The sequence below is a fragment of the Phyllostomus hastatus genome, unplaced genomic scaffold, assembly GCF_019186645.2.
Source record: "Phyllostomus hastatus isolate PE091 unplaced genomic scaffold, TTU_PhHast_1.1 phas_contig_86, whole genome shotgun sequence".
Lineage (NCBI taxonomy): Eukaryota > Metazoa > Chordata > Mammalia > Chiroptera > Phyllostomidae > Phyllostomus > Phyllostomus hastatus.
Window position 1 is genome coordinate 22,540,307 of NW_025333977.1, and position 17,433 is coordinate 22,557,739.

Below are 17,433 nucleotides of genomic sequence, written 5' to 3' on the forward strand. Positions count from 1 at the left end.
GTATCAGGAAGACAACTGGTGAAATTTCAGTAAGGTCTATAACAGGATAATAGTATTTCACTGATGTCAAGTTCATTTATTTTGATAATTGAGTTATAGCTGCTTTAAAAATGTCTTTTTTTTTTCAGGAATCCCTACTTATGTATTTAGGGGTTTATGGGTATCATGGCTGAAACTCATTCCGGAATGGTCCAGGGGAAAAATGCCCACCTATCTGGTAAAGGAGAATGATGAAGCAAAAAGGTAAAATGTTAACATTTGGGAAATCAGGGTGGAGCGTATATAGCAGTTCTGGAAACTAGAAGTCTAAAATTATTTTAAAGTATTTTTTTAAACATCAGTGATACTGACTAATAGCAACCTAAAAGTTGCTAGTAATTAAGACCTAGTAATTTGTAATTTTCTAAGCATGGATTTGTGCCATTTCAATGCAAGTCTGGAGAGTATCAGCAACCTATCAATTAGCCGGAGAGCTTCAGAGCCCACAGGGTCCAACCTATATCCTTGACTGTAAAATAGCTCTATGCAGTGATAAAAATTTAATTTGTTTGTGAAAAATGCCCTCGAGAAGAAGGTGAAGGGTTAGTAGCCACAACAGGACTCAAAAGAAGGATAAGGGTTGCCAGCCAGAAAGTGAACACTTTGGATGATTCCCAGCATGGCCTGTCAAATGCAGTAGGGTGCCCATCTAGCAGGAAAAAAGCAAGTTGAGAAATTACTCCCATTAGTGTTTTGTTCTGCGAAGAAAACTGGACCGACACATCATAGATACAACGTTGGTGATGTTTCTTGTGGTTCTGAGGAAACAAGTACCTTCTGAAGAAAATGGGAGAAAGCCAGGAGCATGCACAAGCATTAATATGAAGCAACAGATGGAAATATATCAGGAGGTTTCCAAATTATATGTCATGGAGGTACCGTATCTCAGAATCTCGAGGTTTATACAGGCTCCTAGGACATATCTGTTATGAACATTGTACATATATACCTCAAAAGATGAGAAAATCAATGCAGCAGGCTCAATATTTGTAAGAAAATTTTGTAAAAGGACTTCAAGGGTTGCCACATGCCTTTGTTACTTGAAAACCTGTAGCAGTTTATATTTGTACATTTCTAATCTTCATCGAATACATCCAGACCTTCTGTTAAATCATACTAAATTGGATGCTGAAATGTCATAACTCACAAAAATTGTAAAAATGATAAAGAAATGCTTTAAATTAAACACTAAATCATTGAAGACTGGAGTATCAGATAATTATACACTAATAGCTGCAATTTTAACATATTCACAATGGCAGTTCTGTTATTTTTAAAGAACTGACCTGGTACAGAGCTATAGTTTTTCCATCCAATTAGAGATTAGCTGGTTCATGGATTTAAAACCCACTCTGCATTTACAGAAACAAAACCAACAACAGAACATTGCACCTCAGAAAGGGGCATTCTGTCATTAATCTGTTCTTTCCTGTTTAGAGTATGCATATTTTCCCCACTGAGATGTCTGATTTTGACCTGTTCCCAGTGTGCTTGGAAATCTTTTCAGAAGAGGGCTTAACATTGAAATTACTTCTTGTGTTAAAATTCAATTTTCCCTCTGAATAGGCAAAGGCAGGGAAAGGGCCCAGAGCCCAGGGAAACGCTTTACAATAAGCTCAGGCCATTTTTGTGGTTGAGAACCTAAGCAGGCTTGTTCTGACTTGTTATTTTCCTATAACCTCACTTTGCATCTTACTAGCCACTGTCAGCACTGAATGGCCTTCCTGACTTTGTTTCAACAGTCTGTCTTTTAGAGTCTTACTCCCTCACTATCATCTTCACTTGAAGCTGTTAGGAAATCAAGTTAAGGATAATGCTCTGCTACATCTTCTCTGTCCTGGATGCAGTTAGGTAAAACTTAGCAAAGTATTTTTTATTAGTGACATACATGTCTTATGCGGGAAGTTGTTTCCAAAGTTTTTTATTTGTGTCATTAAAATTAATATTACTGTTTTTTCTAAAGTTGTTTTAGACTGAGCAACCAATAGTGAAAAATTCTTCAGCACCCAATATGCATACATCAGTATTATACACATAAGTTTAATGCATTATTTGAAAGCTTCCAAATCATTTAAAAACCCACATGCCCTAAAATTTACTCCTTTATAACGTACAAATCACTGTTTTTTAAAGTATATTGACATGCTGTACAATTATCACCACTGTCTAATTTTAAGACATTTTTATTAGCCGCCAGAGAAACACCATATGTATCAGGGGTTACTCTCTGTCCCGCCCTCTCTCTGGATGCCGGCAAGGATGACTCTGCTTCCCTGTGTCCATGGACTTGCCTGTTGAAATGCTTCATAAAGAGTGCAATTATACAATATGTGGCCTTTTGCATCTGGTTTCTTTTCACTTAGCATAATATTTTCAAGGTTCATCCATGTTGTGGCATGTATCAATACATTCCCTTTATTAACTAAATAATATTCCACTGTAAGGATAAACACACTATGGTTCTACATTCACCAACTAATGAACATTTGGGTTGTCTCCACATTTTGGCTACTATAAATAATGCTGCTCTAAACATTCATGTACAAGTTTTTGTGTGGACACACGTTTTGCACTCTCATAGGTAGGTATTATGCAGCAGAACTGCTGAGTTATATTATAACTTTCTGTTTAACTTTGGAGGCATTATCCAATTGCTTTTCAAAGAGCTACACCATTTTGAATTCCCAACAGTATTGCATAAGGGTTCCAGTATCAACATGTCCTTGTCAATCCCTTTTTTTATTTTTTAAATTATATCCATCATGGTGGGTATGAAGTACTAGCTTGCAGTTTTTACTGGAATTTCCCTAAACACTAATGATGTTGAGCATCTTTTCATGTGTTTATTGAGCATTTATATATCTTCTTTGGGGGAAATGTCTACTTAGATCCTTACCCCATTTTAAAAACTGGGCTTTTTATTGTTGACTTGTAAGTGTTCTTTGTATATTCAGGATACCAATTCCTTATCAGATTTATGATTTGCAAACATTTTCTCTCATAATGGATTAAGCAATGGTTTCTTGGATTGTACACCATAAACACACACATAAAAATTTCATCAAACATAAAGGCTTTCATTTGTCCCCAAGGACATTATCAAAGAAACAAATGACAGAATGGTTTCTGATGAGAAACTGGCTGTTAATCTTCCTTATTATTTGTTTGTCCTTTGCTGCTTCAAGATTCCTCTTGTTTTTGTCTTTCACTATTTTGATTGTAATGTGTTTTGGCGTGGCTCTCTTTAGGTTCATCTTGCTTAGATTTGGTTGAGCTTCTTGGACGTGTAGATTCATGTTTTCATCAAATTTGGGAAGTTTTCAGTCATTATTTCCTTAAATATTCTATATGCACTTTTCTCTTTCCTGTCTTTCCGGGACTCCCATTACATGTGTGTCGGTGTGCCTGATGATGGTGTCCAGGACTCCGAGGCCCTGCGCGCTTTTCTCCTTATCTTTCCTTTCTGTTCCTGAGACCAGACACCCTCAATGGACCTGTCTGCAAGTCGCTGACTCTTCTGCCTGCTCCAGTCTGCTACTGAGCCCCTCCAATGTGCATTCATTTCAGTCATTATACTTTTCAACTCCCAAATGCGTATGTCTGTCATTCCTCTATTATAAGAAAGGAACTTTTATAGAAACTTTTTAATTAAAAAATCCTATGTTTATATATTCTGTACTTGAGGATACATTGTTTTTATACTTCCTTTAGTTCTTTACATATCATTTCTTTTAGTTCTTTGAAGGAAGAACTTAGTTAAACTAGTTGTTTCAAAGACTCACACTGTCAGGTCAAATTATGACAATTATCAGAACTACCCCAATTATCAGATCAGCATTTAGGATCTTCAAGCCCATTAGGCTCTTTCCAGTGGCTACTAGGCTGCTGGTTTTCAGAGTGATGAGCTGGTTTTCATGGCTACTGCAGAACGGAGGAGATGGGAATGGGCATATGACAAATTAAAATGCCCCAAAGCTTGCTGTTTTTACCAAGATGCTGATATCTTTCTTCAATAAACACTCCTCCGAGTGTCACATGCCTTTGGTAGATTTCCAGAGTTCGAAAAAGGTAATTTTTATATTTTTTGTGTTTTAGTTGCTTTTATGTAGGAGTGAATATTTGGAAATCCTAACTATGCCATTCCTAGTAATATTCTAATTATTTTTTTAAAAAATTTTTTAATTCTCACCCAAGGATTTGTTTATTGATTTTTAGATGGAGGGAGGGAGGGAGAGAGAAAGAAACATTAATCAGTTGCCTCTCATACATGCCCTGACCAGCGATTGTACCTGCAATGTTTTGGTGTACAGGACAATGCTCCAATCAACTGAGCCACCCAGTCAGGGCAATGTCCTAATTCTTTAAGTGAAAAATATACATACATGGAAGGACTAATATTTTCCCCCCATATTCTGATACATTATCCAGTGCATTAAATCCTCAAAAAATTGAGGTGACTAGCATATCTGAAGGCCACACCCCATGGCATCATGTCATTGTGATGGCTCCTCCTCACTTCTCCAGGCCCCCCATTGGCAGCTCCATTCTCCCTGCCAGTCGGACTGAAACTCTTCGGATTATCTGCTTCCCTTACTCTTCTGCGCCCGTGCCCCTACTCGAGTCCTCCTCCAGTCTTATACGTATCCTTTCTTTCCATTGCCAGTGTGCCATTACCTCTCATCGGCAGCATGTCTCTTTCTACTTGGCTTACCTACAGTAAGTGACTCTTCATATCAACATCACTTTGGTGCGACCATTCCAGGAATCAGAGGCTTCCATCAACCTCATTGGATCTCCTTCTGGATAAAATCTAGTCTTTTTAATGTGGCCCTTCAACTTTTCACAATCTAGACCAAATATGAACTGAAGGTAAGACAACTTGGGTTCTGACTCCAGCTTATTTTTTATGGAAACTTGCAGACCTGTTGCATAGGGTACAGAACACCATTAAGCCTCTACTATGTGCTGAAATTAAGAGTCAGTTCACAGAGATATAGGCAAGTAGACCTGCAGTTATAATCTATGGTAGTCAAGAACTATGTGTAAGGATCATTTAAGAAGCTACATGAGAACCCTGGCTGGGTGGCTCAGTTGCTTGGAGCATCGTCCTATTCACCAAAAGGTTGTGGGTTCGAACTCTGGACAGGGCACATATCTAGGTTGTGGGTGGGCCCCCAATCAGGGCACATATGGGAGGCAACTGATAGCTGTTTCTCTCTCACAGTGATGCTTCTCTTTCTCTTTTTCTCTCTCCCTCCCCCTCTAAAACCAATAAACATGTCTTCAGGCAAGGATTAAAAAAAAGAGAGAAGTTATTTAAGAAAGTGCCTTTGACTATATGAAGGATTATGAAACTGAAAGGTATTAATGTGTTCTTTTCTTATGTACCTTCAGTATAACACCCTAAAAAATTCAGACCCTGGAATACCTACACTTACAGGAGGCCACACAAACACCTGTTAACCTTGTTAACATTTGTGTCTGCATCCCTAATGCAGGGAGAACAGCTGTCCTGCTCACTACCTACGACTATGGCACAGGGTCACAGGAGAAGGTTTACAGAAGGTCGTGTGAAGTGCCTTACAAATCCCATTCATCATCAAAACAATGACCATAAATAAATAAAAATAAGTCACAGAATACATTATAAGATACTCTCATTTTTATTACCTAGGCATCTCAAGTCACGTTGTCTTCATTTGAACATTTGTTTGGACAATTTAATGAGAATAAATTTACCTCTGTTAAGTATTTCATAGGATACCTTACGGAAATAGAGTTCTATAATTACACTGCGAAGATATTCATGATTATTGATACACCACCAAAGCAAGCATGGAGGAAAAGATAGGCAGTTACTTACGCTCTGCTTTTAACTGCCCAAGGATGGAATTTTCTCCTCTGCACATGGTTCTGAAGATATGCAAAGAAAACAAATAATTATGGAGGTTTCAAAGGAGCCAATCCCAATTTGTGGGAGATAGCCCCAAGCTAAGTAAAAACAGAACAAGCGCTTTTATGAAAAGATGCTACATAGACTTTTTTAAAAACAAAAAAACCCAATGAGTATCACTTTTGTAATGTTACTGATGGAACAAGGTAGATGGAAAAGTTATAAAATGGATTTCAGGAAGACATGTTATTTTTAAAAGATGGATTATGAATGAACTTTCTTTCTTAGAAAATTCAGTGCCAGTGAAGATAAATTTAGAATGCCGCAAATAGATAAGAATAATCACACAATCACTTTGCCTTCAGAGGTGAAAAGGGCAAACACTTAGCAAAGTAATTTTGGAATTAAAGAAACTGTTATACTTGGGCTATCTCTGTAAAGTCGGCAAACCCCTTAAAAGTGAAAAATATAGTTGTGAGTAACTAACTATTAATGATTTTGTTTTTTCAAGACTCTGATAGTAGCCTGTGAATTATAAAGACTGACAAAATAAAAAATTCTATGCTCCATCTGCTTGCTTTATGAAAGTAATTGAAAATACAGTTATGCCTGGAAAATGCTGATATTATTAAAGATGATGCCAGCAAATAGAGATGTTTTCGCATAAAAAAGGTTATAGTTTTAGTTGCTGAACAAAAGCCAAGCATGTTATTTCATTCAGCTGGTTCAAACCCAAGAAAAGAGTCACAAAAAAAATAATTACAATTGACGATATTCCAAAAATAATATTCAAATGTCAAACAGAGTGGTTAATATCCAATTAAACATTCTGTCAGGGCCTTAAATACTTGAAAAGCTTCGTCTGTCATGTTGTAAATCAGATGATGACAGAAATGGCCAAGTCTTCCATCTAAGGGCATAGACCAAAGCACAAAGTTCTCTCATACTGCTGCCAGGCAAAATTACTCAAGAGGAAACAAAAAAAGTTTTACTTGAGACCCTGGAAGGAAGATACAAGTGCGATAAATCTGAATAAAACAAGAGGACTAGAAAAATTCCAGCACATGGGGCACTCTAGTGTGCACAGAAGACCCTCAGATCTTACAAGGGCCCCGTGGGGAGGGGGTCCCCGGCAGGGAGGCATCTAAGCCCTTGCCCCAAATTTGATGAAGGCTCTGAACCCTTATCTGCTTTACACACTGGGGGTTCTGGATGAGGTCCCCTCTGTCCTCTAGAAAGGGTTTGATTATAACGGTGGTCAATTGCAGGGGACTGAAAAACAAGGGACAGTAAGAGAAAATACCCAGGTGCGGGTCCTTGCTTTGCCTTGTTCAGAGTGTGATCCTGAGTGGGCTCTTTCGGACCGCAGCTCACAGAGCTCGTCCCAGGAGCTGGAGTCAGGCCCAGGCCCGACCACTTGCCTCTTCACTCCCATTCTCTTCCCAGCCACGGGACCCAGAGCTAAGCCTGCCTCTCTGCACCAGCCCACCAGCCCCTGCCCTCAGCCCGCCCTCCACATGACGCTCCGCTGGCCAAGGCTGAGGCCTCGAGTGCCTTTCTGAATACGGAAACTCCGCCTTTTAGAATATCAAGGACAGAACTTGCTGCTTTCCTATAATTTTAACTAAGATGTGGTGGAGAAAAAGAATTAAAATTTCAGGAGCTAGGAAAGAACCTTCATGCTCTGTTTTACTAGGAGAGACTATTATTATCAACCTTGTGGAAGGATTTGCTACCTGAAGAATCATAAACAAACATGCACAAATCATAGCATTTCAAGCATTTTTTCTTTTCTTACTACAAGGAATAAAAAACCAATAATGACTGGTAGCTTACCAATAGTTAAAAAATTAATATTTATATATGATATATATTTTATACATACACATATAAAGTCCTTGTGTCCATTTATAAAGATCTATATGTATATGTATATATAATACATATAAATACATATACATACAAAATATGTGAATATAAAGGAGACTAATATTTTAGTTCTTTAGTATATATAAATATGTGTATTATAAATGGAGACAAGAACTCTTTGTATATATTATTTTATATTTTGTATATTATATATTTATTGATATGTATTATATATTATTTTATATTTATAATACATCGATGTCACATATTTTATATGTATTATAAAATTATGTGTATATACATACTAGGCAACCAATATAAAAGAGACCAATATTTTAGTCCTTTTATATTTGCCATATGTCTTAGGCCTAACTGTAGGCTCTACTTGAATTTTACCAGCTAGTAAACAGACCAAGATTCAAAGTAAAATAAAGAAAAGTGTTAATTTGTTCAGCAATCCACTGAAAAGACATGGGCAAATGTTTCCATTCCCTTCACCAGCTGAGGGGCGTGACTGGACGCTGAGAACAGAGGACTTGAGAAACCTGGCACCTGTAGTTGAAGTGCATTATGGCCTGGAGAGCGTTTCCTCCACCAGTTGAAATGTCTCCTTCGAACCCTGGCAGAAGGGGTATCACAACATACACTCGGTATCTCTGGCTTTCCCTGCAAAAAAACAGACACAGAGAGATCCAACAACAAAAAAATGATACATACAGCAACAGTTTCGAATGACAGCCAAGCTTTTCGCATGGTTTTAGAGACTGAACTAATGGCTTCCTGCAGTACATCCATCACAGCCCAGGGCTGCAGGCGTGCTCTTGGACTGGAGGCCGGAAGCTATTTTCCGGGCTAACAGTTCATGACAAACTGAAAAATAAGGGAACCTGGCAGTAAAGTGGGCATTGCACTCACTGTCCCTCTGTAGCATAATCCTCCCTAGGACAAAATTCGTCGTAAGAAAGCCTGGCTTGGATCTCATGGACGGGGTGTGTGTGTGTCTGTGTGAGTGTGTGTGTTGGGGGGGCGGGGGGCAGGGGTTCATAACAAACATGATTTAAAAATACAATCATAATGGTTTTATGTGTAACAAGTTATATCCATACTTAGACCCTAGCTCTGGCATTCAGAGCTAGGGTCATTCAGTTAATAGCTGTTGAGTGAATGATTTCTCACAGCTTAGATCTCTGAGGCAAAAAGACATACTGGACCTACTAGACTGTTTTCCAATGCAGAGGTCATCATTGTTTTGAAACTCTGATTCGGTTCTGACAGCTCTGGTTTAAAGGCAGAACGTTACCCTGGGTCCTTCGAGAATTCTGAGTGACTGCTGACTTGTGAATCCCCTGCACATGTAACACGGTGTGTCTTCGGCCCACTCTCCCAACGGACTAACAACAGCCTTTGAAAGAAAGGCTGCAGAGTAGCCTCATGCTCAGTGATGGCACAAAGAGGAGAACGTGCAGCTTCTTACTTTGGTCCACAGTCAGAACGTCAGAAATTTGGAGACTTTCGTTCAAACAGGTATTGCCTATTTGGAGGCAACACTGTTCAAGTCTTTGTCTCCATTGGGAAGAATCACAGGAAGAAGAGAAAGCCTGGAAATGACTGTGGCACCCACTGGGGTTGGAATCACAGCCACATGTCTCAGAGGTCTATATAGTTCACGCAAAGGTGCTCCTGCTGGATAATTTTCAAATCAGATCCTACTTATACTGTTCATTATACTTAGTTTCTGAAGTGCATTTCTTCTAAGCAATTAACATTTTTCTTTCAGGTGAGTGTTATTACCAGTCTCCAAGGGGTCAGATTCATTACTGATGCCTCTAAATGCATCAGGACATATGGAAAGTGAAGTTCAGGGCAGAAGTCACAGTCAACAGGGGTCAGAAGGCAGTGAGCTTAACTGGTGCTGAGAAACCAGGAATTTGAAGTAGGCTGTTGTAATGGCATGGATTAATCACTAGATGGCAAACACAGTTTGAGGAGGAAAATAAATCATTAAAAAAATGCAAACTGTTCAAGTACTCTCTCTAATAAGGGTAAGAGGCTCACATCCCTAAATGGTAAACGGGAGAGTAGAAAAGAAGAACAGAAAGAGTACATGAGCTATTTCCTCACAGCGAGAATTTACAAGTCCACACGAATTAAACTGGACACTTAAAAACTGACACCATCAGGCCTCAACGGCCTTTCCAGAATCAGCTTCAGTACAAGCGGCCCAGACCCACTGCTCCTTTGCTCAGGGGTGAGCCTCCCTATTAAGGAGGCTTGGCTCACCAGCTCTTTTTGAGTCTGGAATTCCCTTCTCTGCCCCATGGAATCCCAATTCTTCCAGGGCAGCTAAAAGGCTCTGTCCTCAGTCAAGCCATCCTGGATCTTCCAATCAAAACTGGTTTGCTCCTGCCTCTGTGTTCCCACAGCACAATGCCAGAACGTCCACTCACGCCCTCTGGCCTCACACAATACTGATACACATCTGTTGCCTAGGCTATGTGATAAGCTCTTTTGGAATACAGGACGTATGTCCACATATCTTTCTATTTTGGGAAGTGACTGATAGAGGATACTAGCATACAATATGCACTTGATATGGTTTTCTTTGGAAGGATGAGGTCAGGTTGGAAGAATGTTTCTGGGAAGAAAAGGTTAAGCTGCACAGGACGTTTTTCTTTAGATTAAATTACATTTAATTTGAATTTTTTATTGTGGCCATTTTAACCATTTCTAAGTGTACCCCTGAATGCAGGGGTATGAATTACATTTACAGATTGTGCAGCCATCATGATGTTGTGAACCCTGAGAGAAGACACCTGCTAAGAAGGGCTCCCGGTAGCTAGCTGGGCTCAAATTCAAACAAACAAACAAACAAACAACCCCCCCCGCCAGCAATACAACAACAAAAAAACAGAGCCTAGCAGGTGTTTCTACACAGGGACCTCTCATGCACTTCAGGGAGAGACCTGTGCTGAACTACCTGCCTGTACAGTGCTGCTGCCATCTGAGCCAGACCTTATAAAGGGTTTCCTGGAGTCCTACTTCAACCAATGGGACTGAGGCTTTCCTCATCCAATTGGAGCTGCATAGCTCTGACCAACCAGAGTGGCTGTATTCTGACCAATCAGGACAGATCAGGTTGTAAGGATTTGGAGTCTTCATTTGCATGAGGACAGGCCAATCAGGGAACAGGGGCAGGGACTTCTATGTACATAAGCCAGCTCCCCTCTGTCTCTGACCCACTTTCCCTTTGCATTTCCCCGACTGAGCTGAAACACTGAAGATGTCCTGCCAGAGCATAGCGAAGCTGACCAGCGCAGACCAGAGCAGATCGGCACAAAATGGGGCAAACTAATGCACAGCAGGGCCAATCAGCAGAGCTCAAAGCAGGCCTGCAAGGAGCAAAACAGAGTTGTCTAGCCAGAGAAGGGCCTGGCCCAGGGAGGTCTCACAGCCACGCTGTTTTCACAGCCTTGCTATATCACTGTGGGGCTGTTTTGCAGTGAATAAAATTTCATTCTTCACCGCATCCCAAATTGGGTATTTGTTGGTGTGGAAATGGCACCAGTGACCGTTCATTGACAATATCTATTTACAAAACTTTTTCATGACCCCAAACAGAAACTCTGTAATAATTAAGCTATGATGCCACTGTTTCCCTTTTCTGCAACTCCTGGTAACCTTTAATCTATTTTCTGTGTCTATGGATTTGACTATTCTAGATATTTCATCTGAGTAGAATCATACAGTATTTGTCCTTTTGTGTCTCACTTATTTCACTTAAGATAATGTCCTCAAGACTCATCCATGTCATAGCACATGTCAACATTTCCTTCTTCTCATGGCTGAATAATAAACCATTGTATGTATAAACCACATTTTGTTTATCTAGTCATTTGTGATGGGCACTTCGGTCGTTTCCACCTCTGGCTGTTGGGAATGAGGCCTCTGTGAACACCAGCATTCAGTATCTGAGTCCCTGCTTTTAGTTCTCTTGCGTCTACATCCAGGAATGGCATTGCTGGGTCCTATGGTTAGTCTATGTTTAGCTCTTTGAGGAACCACCAAATTACATTTTCTCGTGGATAATATATGCTCACAGTATAAAATTTAAGAAGTAGTAAATTATGTGACAGAAAAAAAATTCTTTTCTGGTAAGACATGGAAATTACCACAGTGTCCTTTGACAGGTGATTGAATAAAGAAGATGAGGTACTACCAAGTCACAAGAAAAGATGAAACACTGCCATCTGTGACAACACGGATGGATCTTGAGACCATCATGTTAAGGGAAGTAAGTCAGACAGAAAAAGTCAAGACTTGTATTGACTCACTCACATACGGCAGACAACACTGAAAACAACAAATGAACGATCAAGACAGACAAAAACTCACAGGCAGAGACAAGAGTGTGGTGGGTACCAGAGGAAGGGGGAGAGGTGAGGTCACAAAAGGTAAAAGGGGACAAATACACGGGGACGGAAGAAAATCTGACTTTGGGTGGTGGGCACACAACACAATATCCAGATGACGTATCATAAAGTGTGCACCAGTGACACCCCAGTAAATTTAACTTTAAAAATGTAACCCCCCCAAATTCTCTTCCATTCCTTTATTCCTGGCCCCTTTCCCCCTTCCTGAGACCAAGTCCTATACCTTCCGTGTTTTCTCAGAAATACTCTATGAATTTACAAGCACACACATGTATTCCTCCCTTCTACACAAATGTTGGAATACTGTAAACTCTTTTCTAAATGTTACTTGTATCATTTACCAGTGTACCCTGGAAACTCAGTACCCAGAGAGTTGCCTGTTTTTCACCACCAGTGGCGTAGTATGCCGCCATAAGCCACACCATACTATTTAGACCAGTTCTCTACTGGTGGGCATTTAAATTGTTTCTAATTCCTTGCTGTTTCAAAATAACAACTTTGCTATGTGTGCTGACCCACAAAAGTTTTGTTTTCATTTTGTTAGAAAAATTTTAGAAGTGGTATTGCTGGTCTTGACCACCAGGTGTTTGTGATTCTGTTTGTAAAAGGCAGTCCCTGTTTATCCCTGTGTTTTATAAAAGCAAAGATGACAGCAAAACAGAGACCTCCTATGTAGGATGTTGAGAAGTAGCCTATAAAAATTTCAGAACTTTAGATTAGAAATTTTTGCAAATGGATATTCTGAGAACCAGAATATTCACATTTTCTTGTTCTTGGGACCCTATTAGCTACATATCAAAGCCTTTTCTGGTTTTATAATGCAGTAGTTCTTGAATTTCCTGAACGCTGTTCAGCACATTAGCAGAAATGTCACAGGTTTTCACTACTATAGAAGGAAAGGGTTCTGGAATTTCAAACCATAATGTTGTGGTTAAGTTTAAGCCAATGAAGAGAAAATTCTATTCGAGAGTCTATCCAATCTTCTTCCTTGATCCCATCAACAGAAAACAACAACTCCCACCTGCTGAGGCTTCTCATTTCTTCTGAAACCCTGCCCCCTCAGAACTTCAGGCGGGTGCAAATGACAGCAATCAGCAGAGGGCAAGAACGGGAGCTCCTAAGCTGCAGAATTATTAACGATTTAAAAGCCAGAGAAGAGCTAGTGGGCAAGCCATCATGCAAGCAATCACACAGCCTATTTTAGTTCAGAACATTTTTATAAAATTGCATCCTCAGGCTTTTGGTAAAAATAACTTTGACTTTTAAAACTCACTCACTCTTACAGCAGTGCTATGTATAATAGCTAAAAATTGGAGATAAATGTCCAATAATAGAGGGATGGTTGACAAAATTAGGCTGTAGCTGCTCAATGGATATAGCTTTTTGCACCACTTAAAGTCACCATTACAATGACCTCCTAGCAGAATACTTCTTTTACTGCGTTACAGTGGCCCCAATGCACAGTTACGATTACGAGACAATTATAGATGTGGCAGGCTGATACTATGAAATATTACCTCATTTTCCCCTTAAATGTGCTCACTTCCCCCCACTCTGTGACTGAAGATCTGAAGCAGGCGTGGGTCGTAGAGTGGCACTCTCAAAAAAGGAACCAGGGCACAAAGATGTCAGCTTCTTTGATTGGGGAACTAGATAGAGATGCTTTGAGTTGAGTCAGGAGCATAAAGAAAAAAAGAGAGACTCAGTGCAGGGACTCTGTCTTTTGCCTTTGAGCAGAGTTCCAGGGACAATAGGAAACACCCCATCATCTTTCCCACAAGAGGGTATGGGGCCCCTCAGGAGCCGAGGAACCCAGAGGAACGTCCACCAGTCCATGTGGTGTGACAGCAATAGAGGAGAAGTGGCGGAAAGGCAGGGTGACAGGAGAAGGCTGAGGCCCCCAAGTTACGGGAAGCCAATGCCAGAACAGGCCCGAGACAGGCCAATGCCGAGAGCTGGAAACCCCTTCCCCAAGACCAGGTCCCCTCAGCAGCTACACCAAGGACGAAGGTGTGTAGCAGCCTGGCTGACTGATTACAGACCAGAAATAGCAAGAAACCCCTAATTCTGTACACATTTATCAGGAACTGATGAAACTAAATCCTTCTATTGCACAGACATGGACATGAGACAGAAATTCAGGTGAGTTACAGAAACAAAAAAGGGACATGTCAACAAAAATATAAGTGTGTATATCAACATGAATGAATAAAAAAGGAGATGGAAAAATAAAAAGTGACATTTTTAGGATGATGAGAATATGGAATTTTTAATAGTGTTTTTAATTTTCATGACTGCTGTCACACTGTCTGTCCCCGTAGAAGGGGAGTACTAATTCACCACGCACATGGGCGGCGGCAGTGGCTTCCCGCGCCTTTGTTTCCTTCTTTGTCCTCCTCTACGTAAGACCCCCGTCCTCCTGCACCCCGAGGTCCGTCCTCAGTGTGGAGGGAGTCAGGAGAAGGGGCGTCTGTGGATCTGTAAGAAGACCCCAAAGGAGGTCACTGTGCTTCTCCAGTGACGAGATGCTGTATTTCTTGAGAATTTGAGATTTATAAATCATATTTCATTGCCGCAAACTTCAAGAGCTGGTTATGAATCCTATCGTTGCTGTAGCTTTTGCTGCAGTGACTGCTTGCAGAAACAAGAAGAATTGCAGTTGGGCCTTAGTGCTTTGTGTGGAGAGTTTTATACCACAGTGCTATCAGTTCTGTGGGAATTGGGTCTGCAGCTCCTTGGCGGGACACAATCCATTTCCTTAGTGTTTGGTAATTCTTTTAAAATGTGGAGGATCTTTCTGAGCTTCAGTTTGCTCCTCTGTGAAAGAGGGGGGAAAGAGGGGGGTGGCTACAATCGTTTCTAGTCCACTAGAAATACTGGCCCTGTTTAGCACTGACTTGGAATATTCCATGTGTGACTTTATAGATTATGAAGTACTATATATTATATAGCAGACACACATACAGTCTTTTCTGTTGGTTATCTTTGGAACATGGCAAAGCTTTTAAATGTAAGAGTGTTCAGGTTAGCTCACTGTGGAGGTTTCAATTCAGGACTTGACCGTCTTGGGCAGGCATGGCCCTGTCCCTCTGTGACCCCAGATAAGGCTCCACAAAACCCTTTATTCAGCTGTTCTTGCCGAGGCCCAGCATTTTCATTCTCACTTTTACAGACTCTCCCTCTTCCTTCCTTTTTCTGGCAGGGCACACGCTCAGGCCCTATGATTGCTGGTCTCCTCCTGGTGTGACCTTTACCTCTCTCTGTCTGTGGAGATTACCATGTACATAATTTTTGGAATCGAGAAAAAGCAAAAAAAAAAAATTATCTACATTAAAAGTTCTCCTGCTGTGATGTGATGTCACCTCTGCTCCAGAAATTTTATAGAGCTTGGAAATTATCTCCTAAGAAAAAAACGTGAAACCAGCAAGTGGTATCTTAGTTTAAATGCTTTTTATTCTTTTTATTTTAATTGCAGTTTAAATTTCTTTAAGACGGTGCTTTGAAAACATACCCCCTCCCAAAGACTGAATGCTGTACAACAGGACATTCAGAACATTTCACATGTTTAAACTCCAGTTAACTGACCATAAATTTCTAGTTTTTGAAAAAGAAAAAAAAATACCCATGTGTGCAATTTGGTACACAAATAAATTATAGAATGTGGTGCTTATAAGATGTAGAATTTCCTTTAAGCCTAAGAATTTTTTATGTGTCAAGCAATTACTTTAAAAAATAGAATATCACCCTGGCCTGGGTGACTCAGTTGACTAGGTGTTATCTTGCAAACCAAAAGGTTGCAGGTTTGATTCCCAGTCAGGGCACGTGTCTAGGTTGCAAGTTCGGTCCCCAGATGGGGCGTGTGCAAGAGGCAGACAATTGATGTTTCTCTCTCACATCAACGTTTCTCTCCCTTTCTTTCTCCCTTCGTATCCCTCTCTCTAGAATCAATAAAAGAATAAATAAATAAATAAATAAAATATTCATCTGATTTTATTATTTTAGAATAAAGTGTCTCTCATGGGTCTCTGGAAGGCTTAACATTAGAACTTTTTGACTTCCCTGGAATGCAGGAAGCTGCGTGCTGAGCGGTGACGAGCACACAGTGAAGTCCCAATGACACGGCTGGAGCCTCAGGTCCACTCCCCAGTAGCTGTGTGACGTGGGCAAGTTGCCTGATCTCACCTGGCCTCAGAGAGTCATTATACATCTACTTGATAAGGTTGATGTGATCAATACATGAAGTAGTGTTAATAAAGCAGCTTGGATGTGAAACAACTCAAAAATTTGGTAACACTATTATTCAATGAACCACCAGTGATTTCAATTAGAAAGCTTCTACACCTTCAAAGAATAATAAAGTAGTGCCTAAAATTAAAACAAAACAAAGCAAAACTGAACTCATATTATACTGCAGAATACCTTTTACTTCATTTCTGTTCTGGGGGAGAGTGCTATAAATCGATGATGAGGAATCCAAAAACCAATTCCTAGGGGGTGTCAGCCGTGGATTTCTGGCAGGAAACCTCTAGCCCACAGGAGGCAAACACGAGGCCGCAGGCTGAATCTGGCCCTCCACCTTGTTTGATCCGGCTGGCACCTTGTTTCTACCCAGCAGCAGCGCTGGGCTCCTTGCCCCTAGTTAAGGAGCAGTTACATTCATACAGTCCTAAAGTTACATTCGGCCCTTTGAAGGCGACTGCGAGGCTAATGGTGTTGAAAACGAGTTTGATGCCCTACGACAGTGTTTGAACAATGTGCCTCTTCTCCTCTCAGGATGAGTGAGCACCAGTGCTGGAAAACCGGAGTAAGTTTCACTTACCCAGCAGCAGCCATCAAATAATTTAAAATAAGGCACATTAGACATCTATTCAGTTAAATCATTTCTGTTCCTAACATAAATATTAATTCTGAAGCAGCTGAGTTGAGTATTGTGTTTCTTTTCCCTGCTTGAATTTACAGTGAGCCAGCAGGTTTCTAGATGATAAATTTCTTTGTAAAAACATTCTAATTTCTTACATGAAGTAACAGTTTATGGTTTTCAAATTTTTTTCACACCCATTCACATGAGCTACATAAGGTAGGGTTTTTTTTATGATTAAAAAAAACAGTGTCAGAAAGGCAAACTGATACACTGAAAAGGTCACATACCTGTGGATAACAGGGTTGGAAAGAACCCAGGTCTCTAGTACCTGGCTCCCAACC

General features: G+C 40.3%; 1 protein-coding gene across 4 annotated transcripts in view; it reads right to left on the minus strand.

Moving 5' to 3' along the window:
- PLD1 (phospholipase D1) overlaps nt 1-17,433 on the minus strand; it is a 180,076-nt gene that overhangs the window by 27,813 nt on the left and 134,830 nt on the right. For all 4 annotated transcript variants that reach the window (XM_045850837.1, XM_045850833.1, XM_045850835.1 and 1 more), the window contains 2 exons: nt 8,354-8,467; nt 5,903-5,952 (listed from right to left, as the gene is read on the minus strand). In XM_045850837.1, the coding sequence (XP_045706793.1) occupies nt 5,903-5,952; nt 8,354-8,467 (164 nt within the window). The remainder of the gene's footprint in view (nt 1-5,902; nt 5,953-8,353; nt 8,468-17,433) is intronic.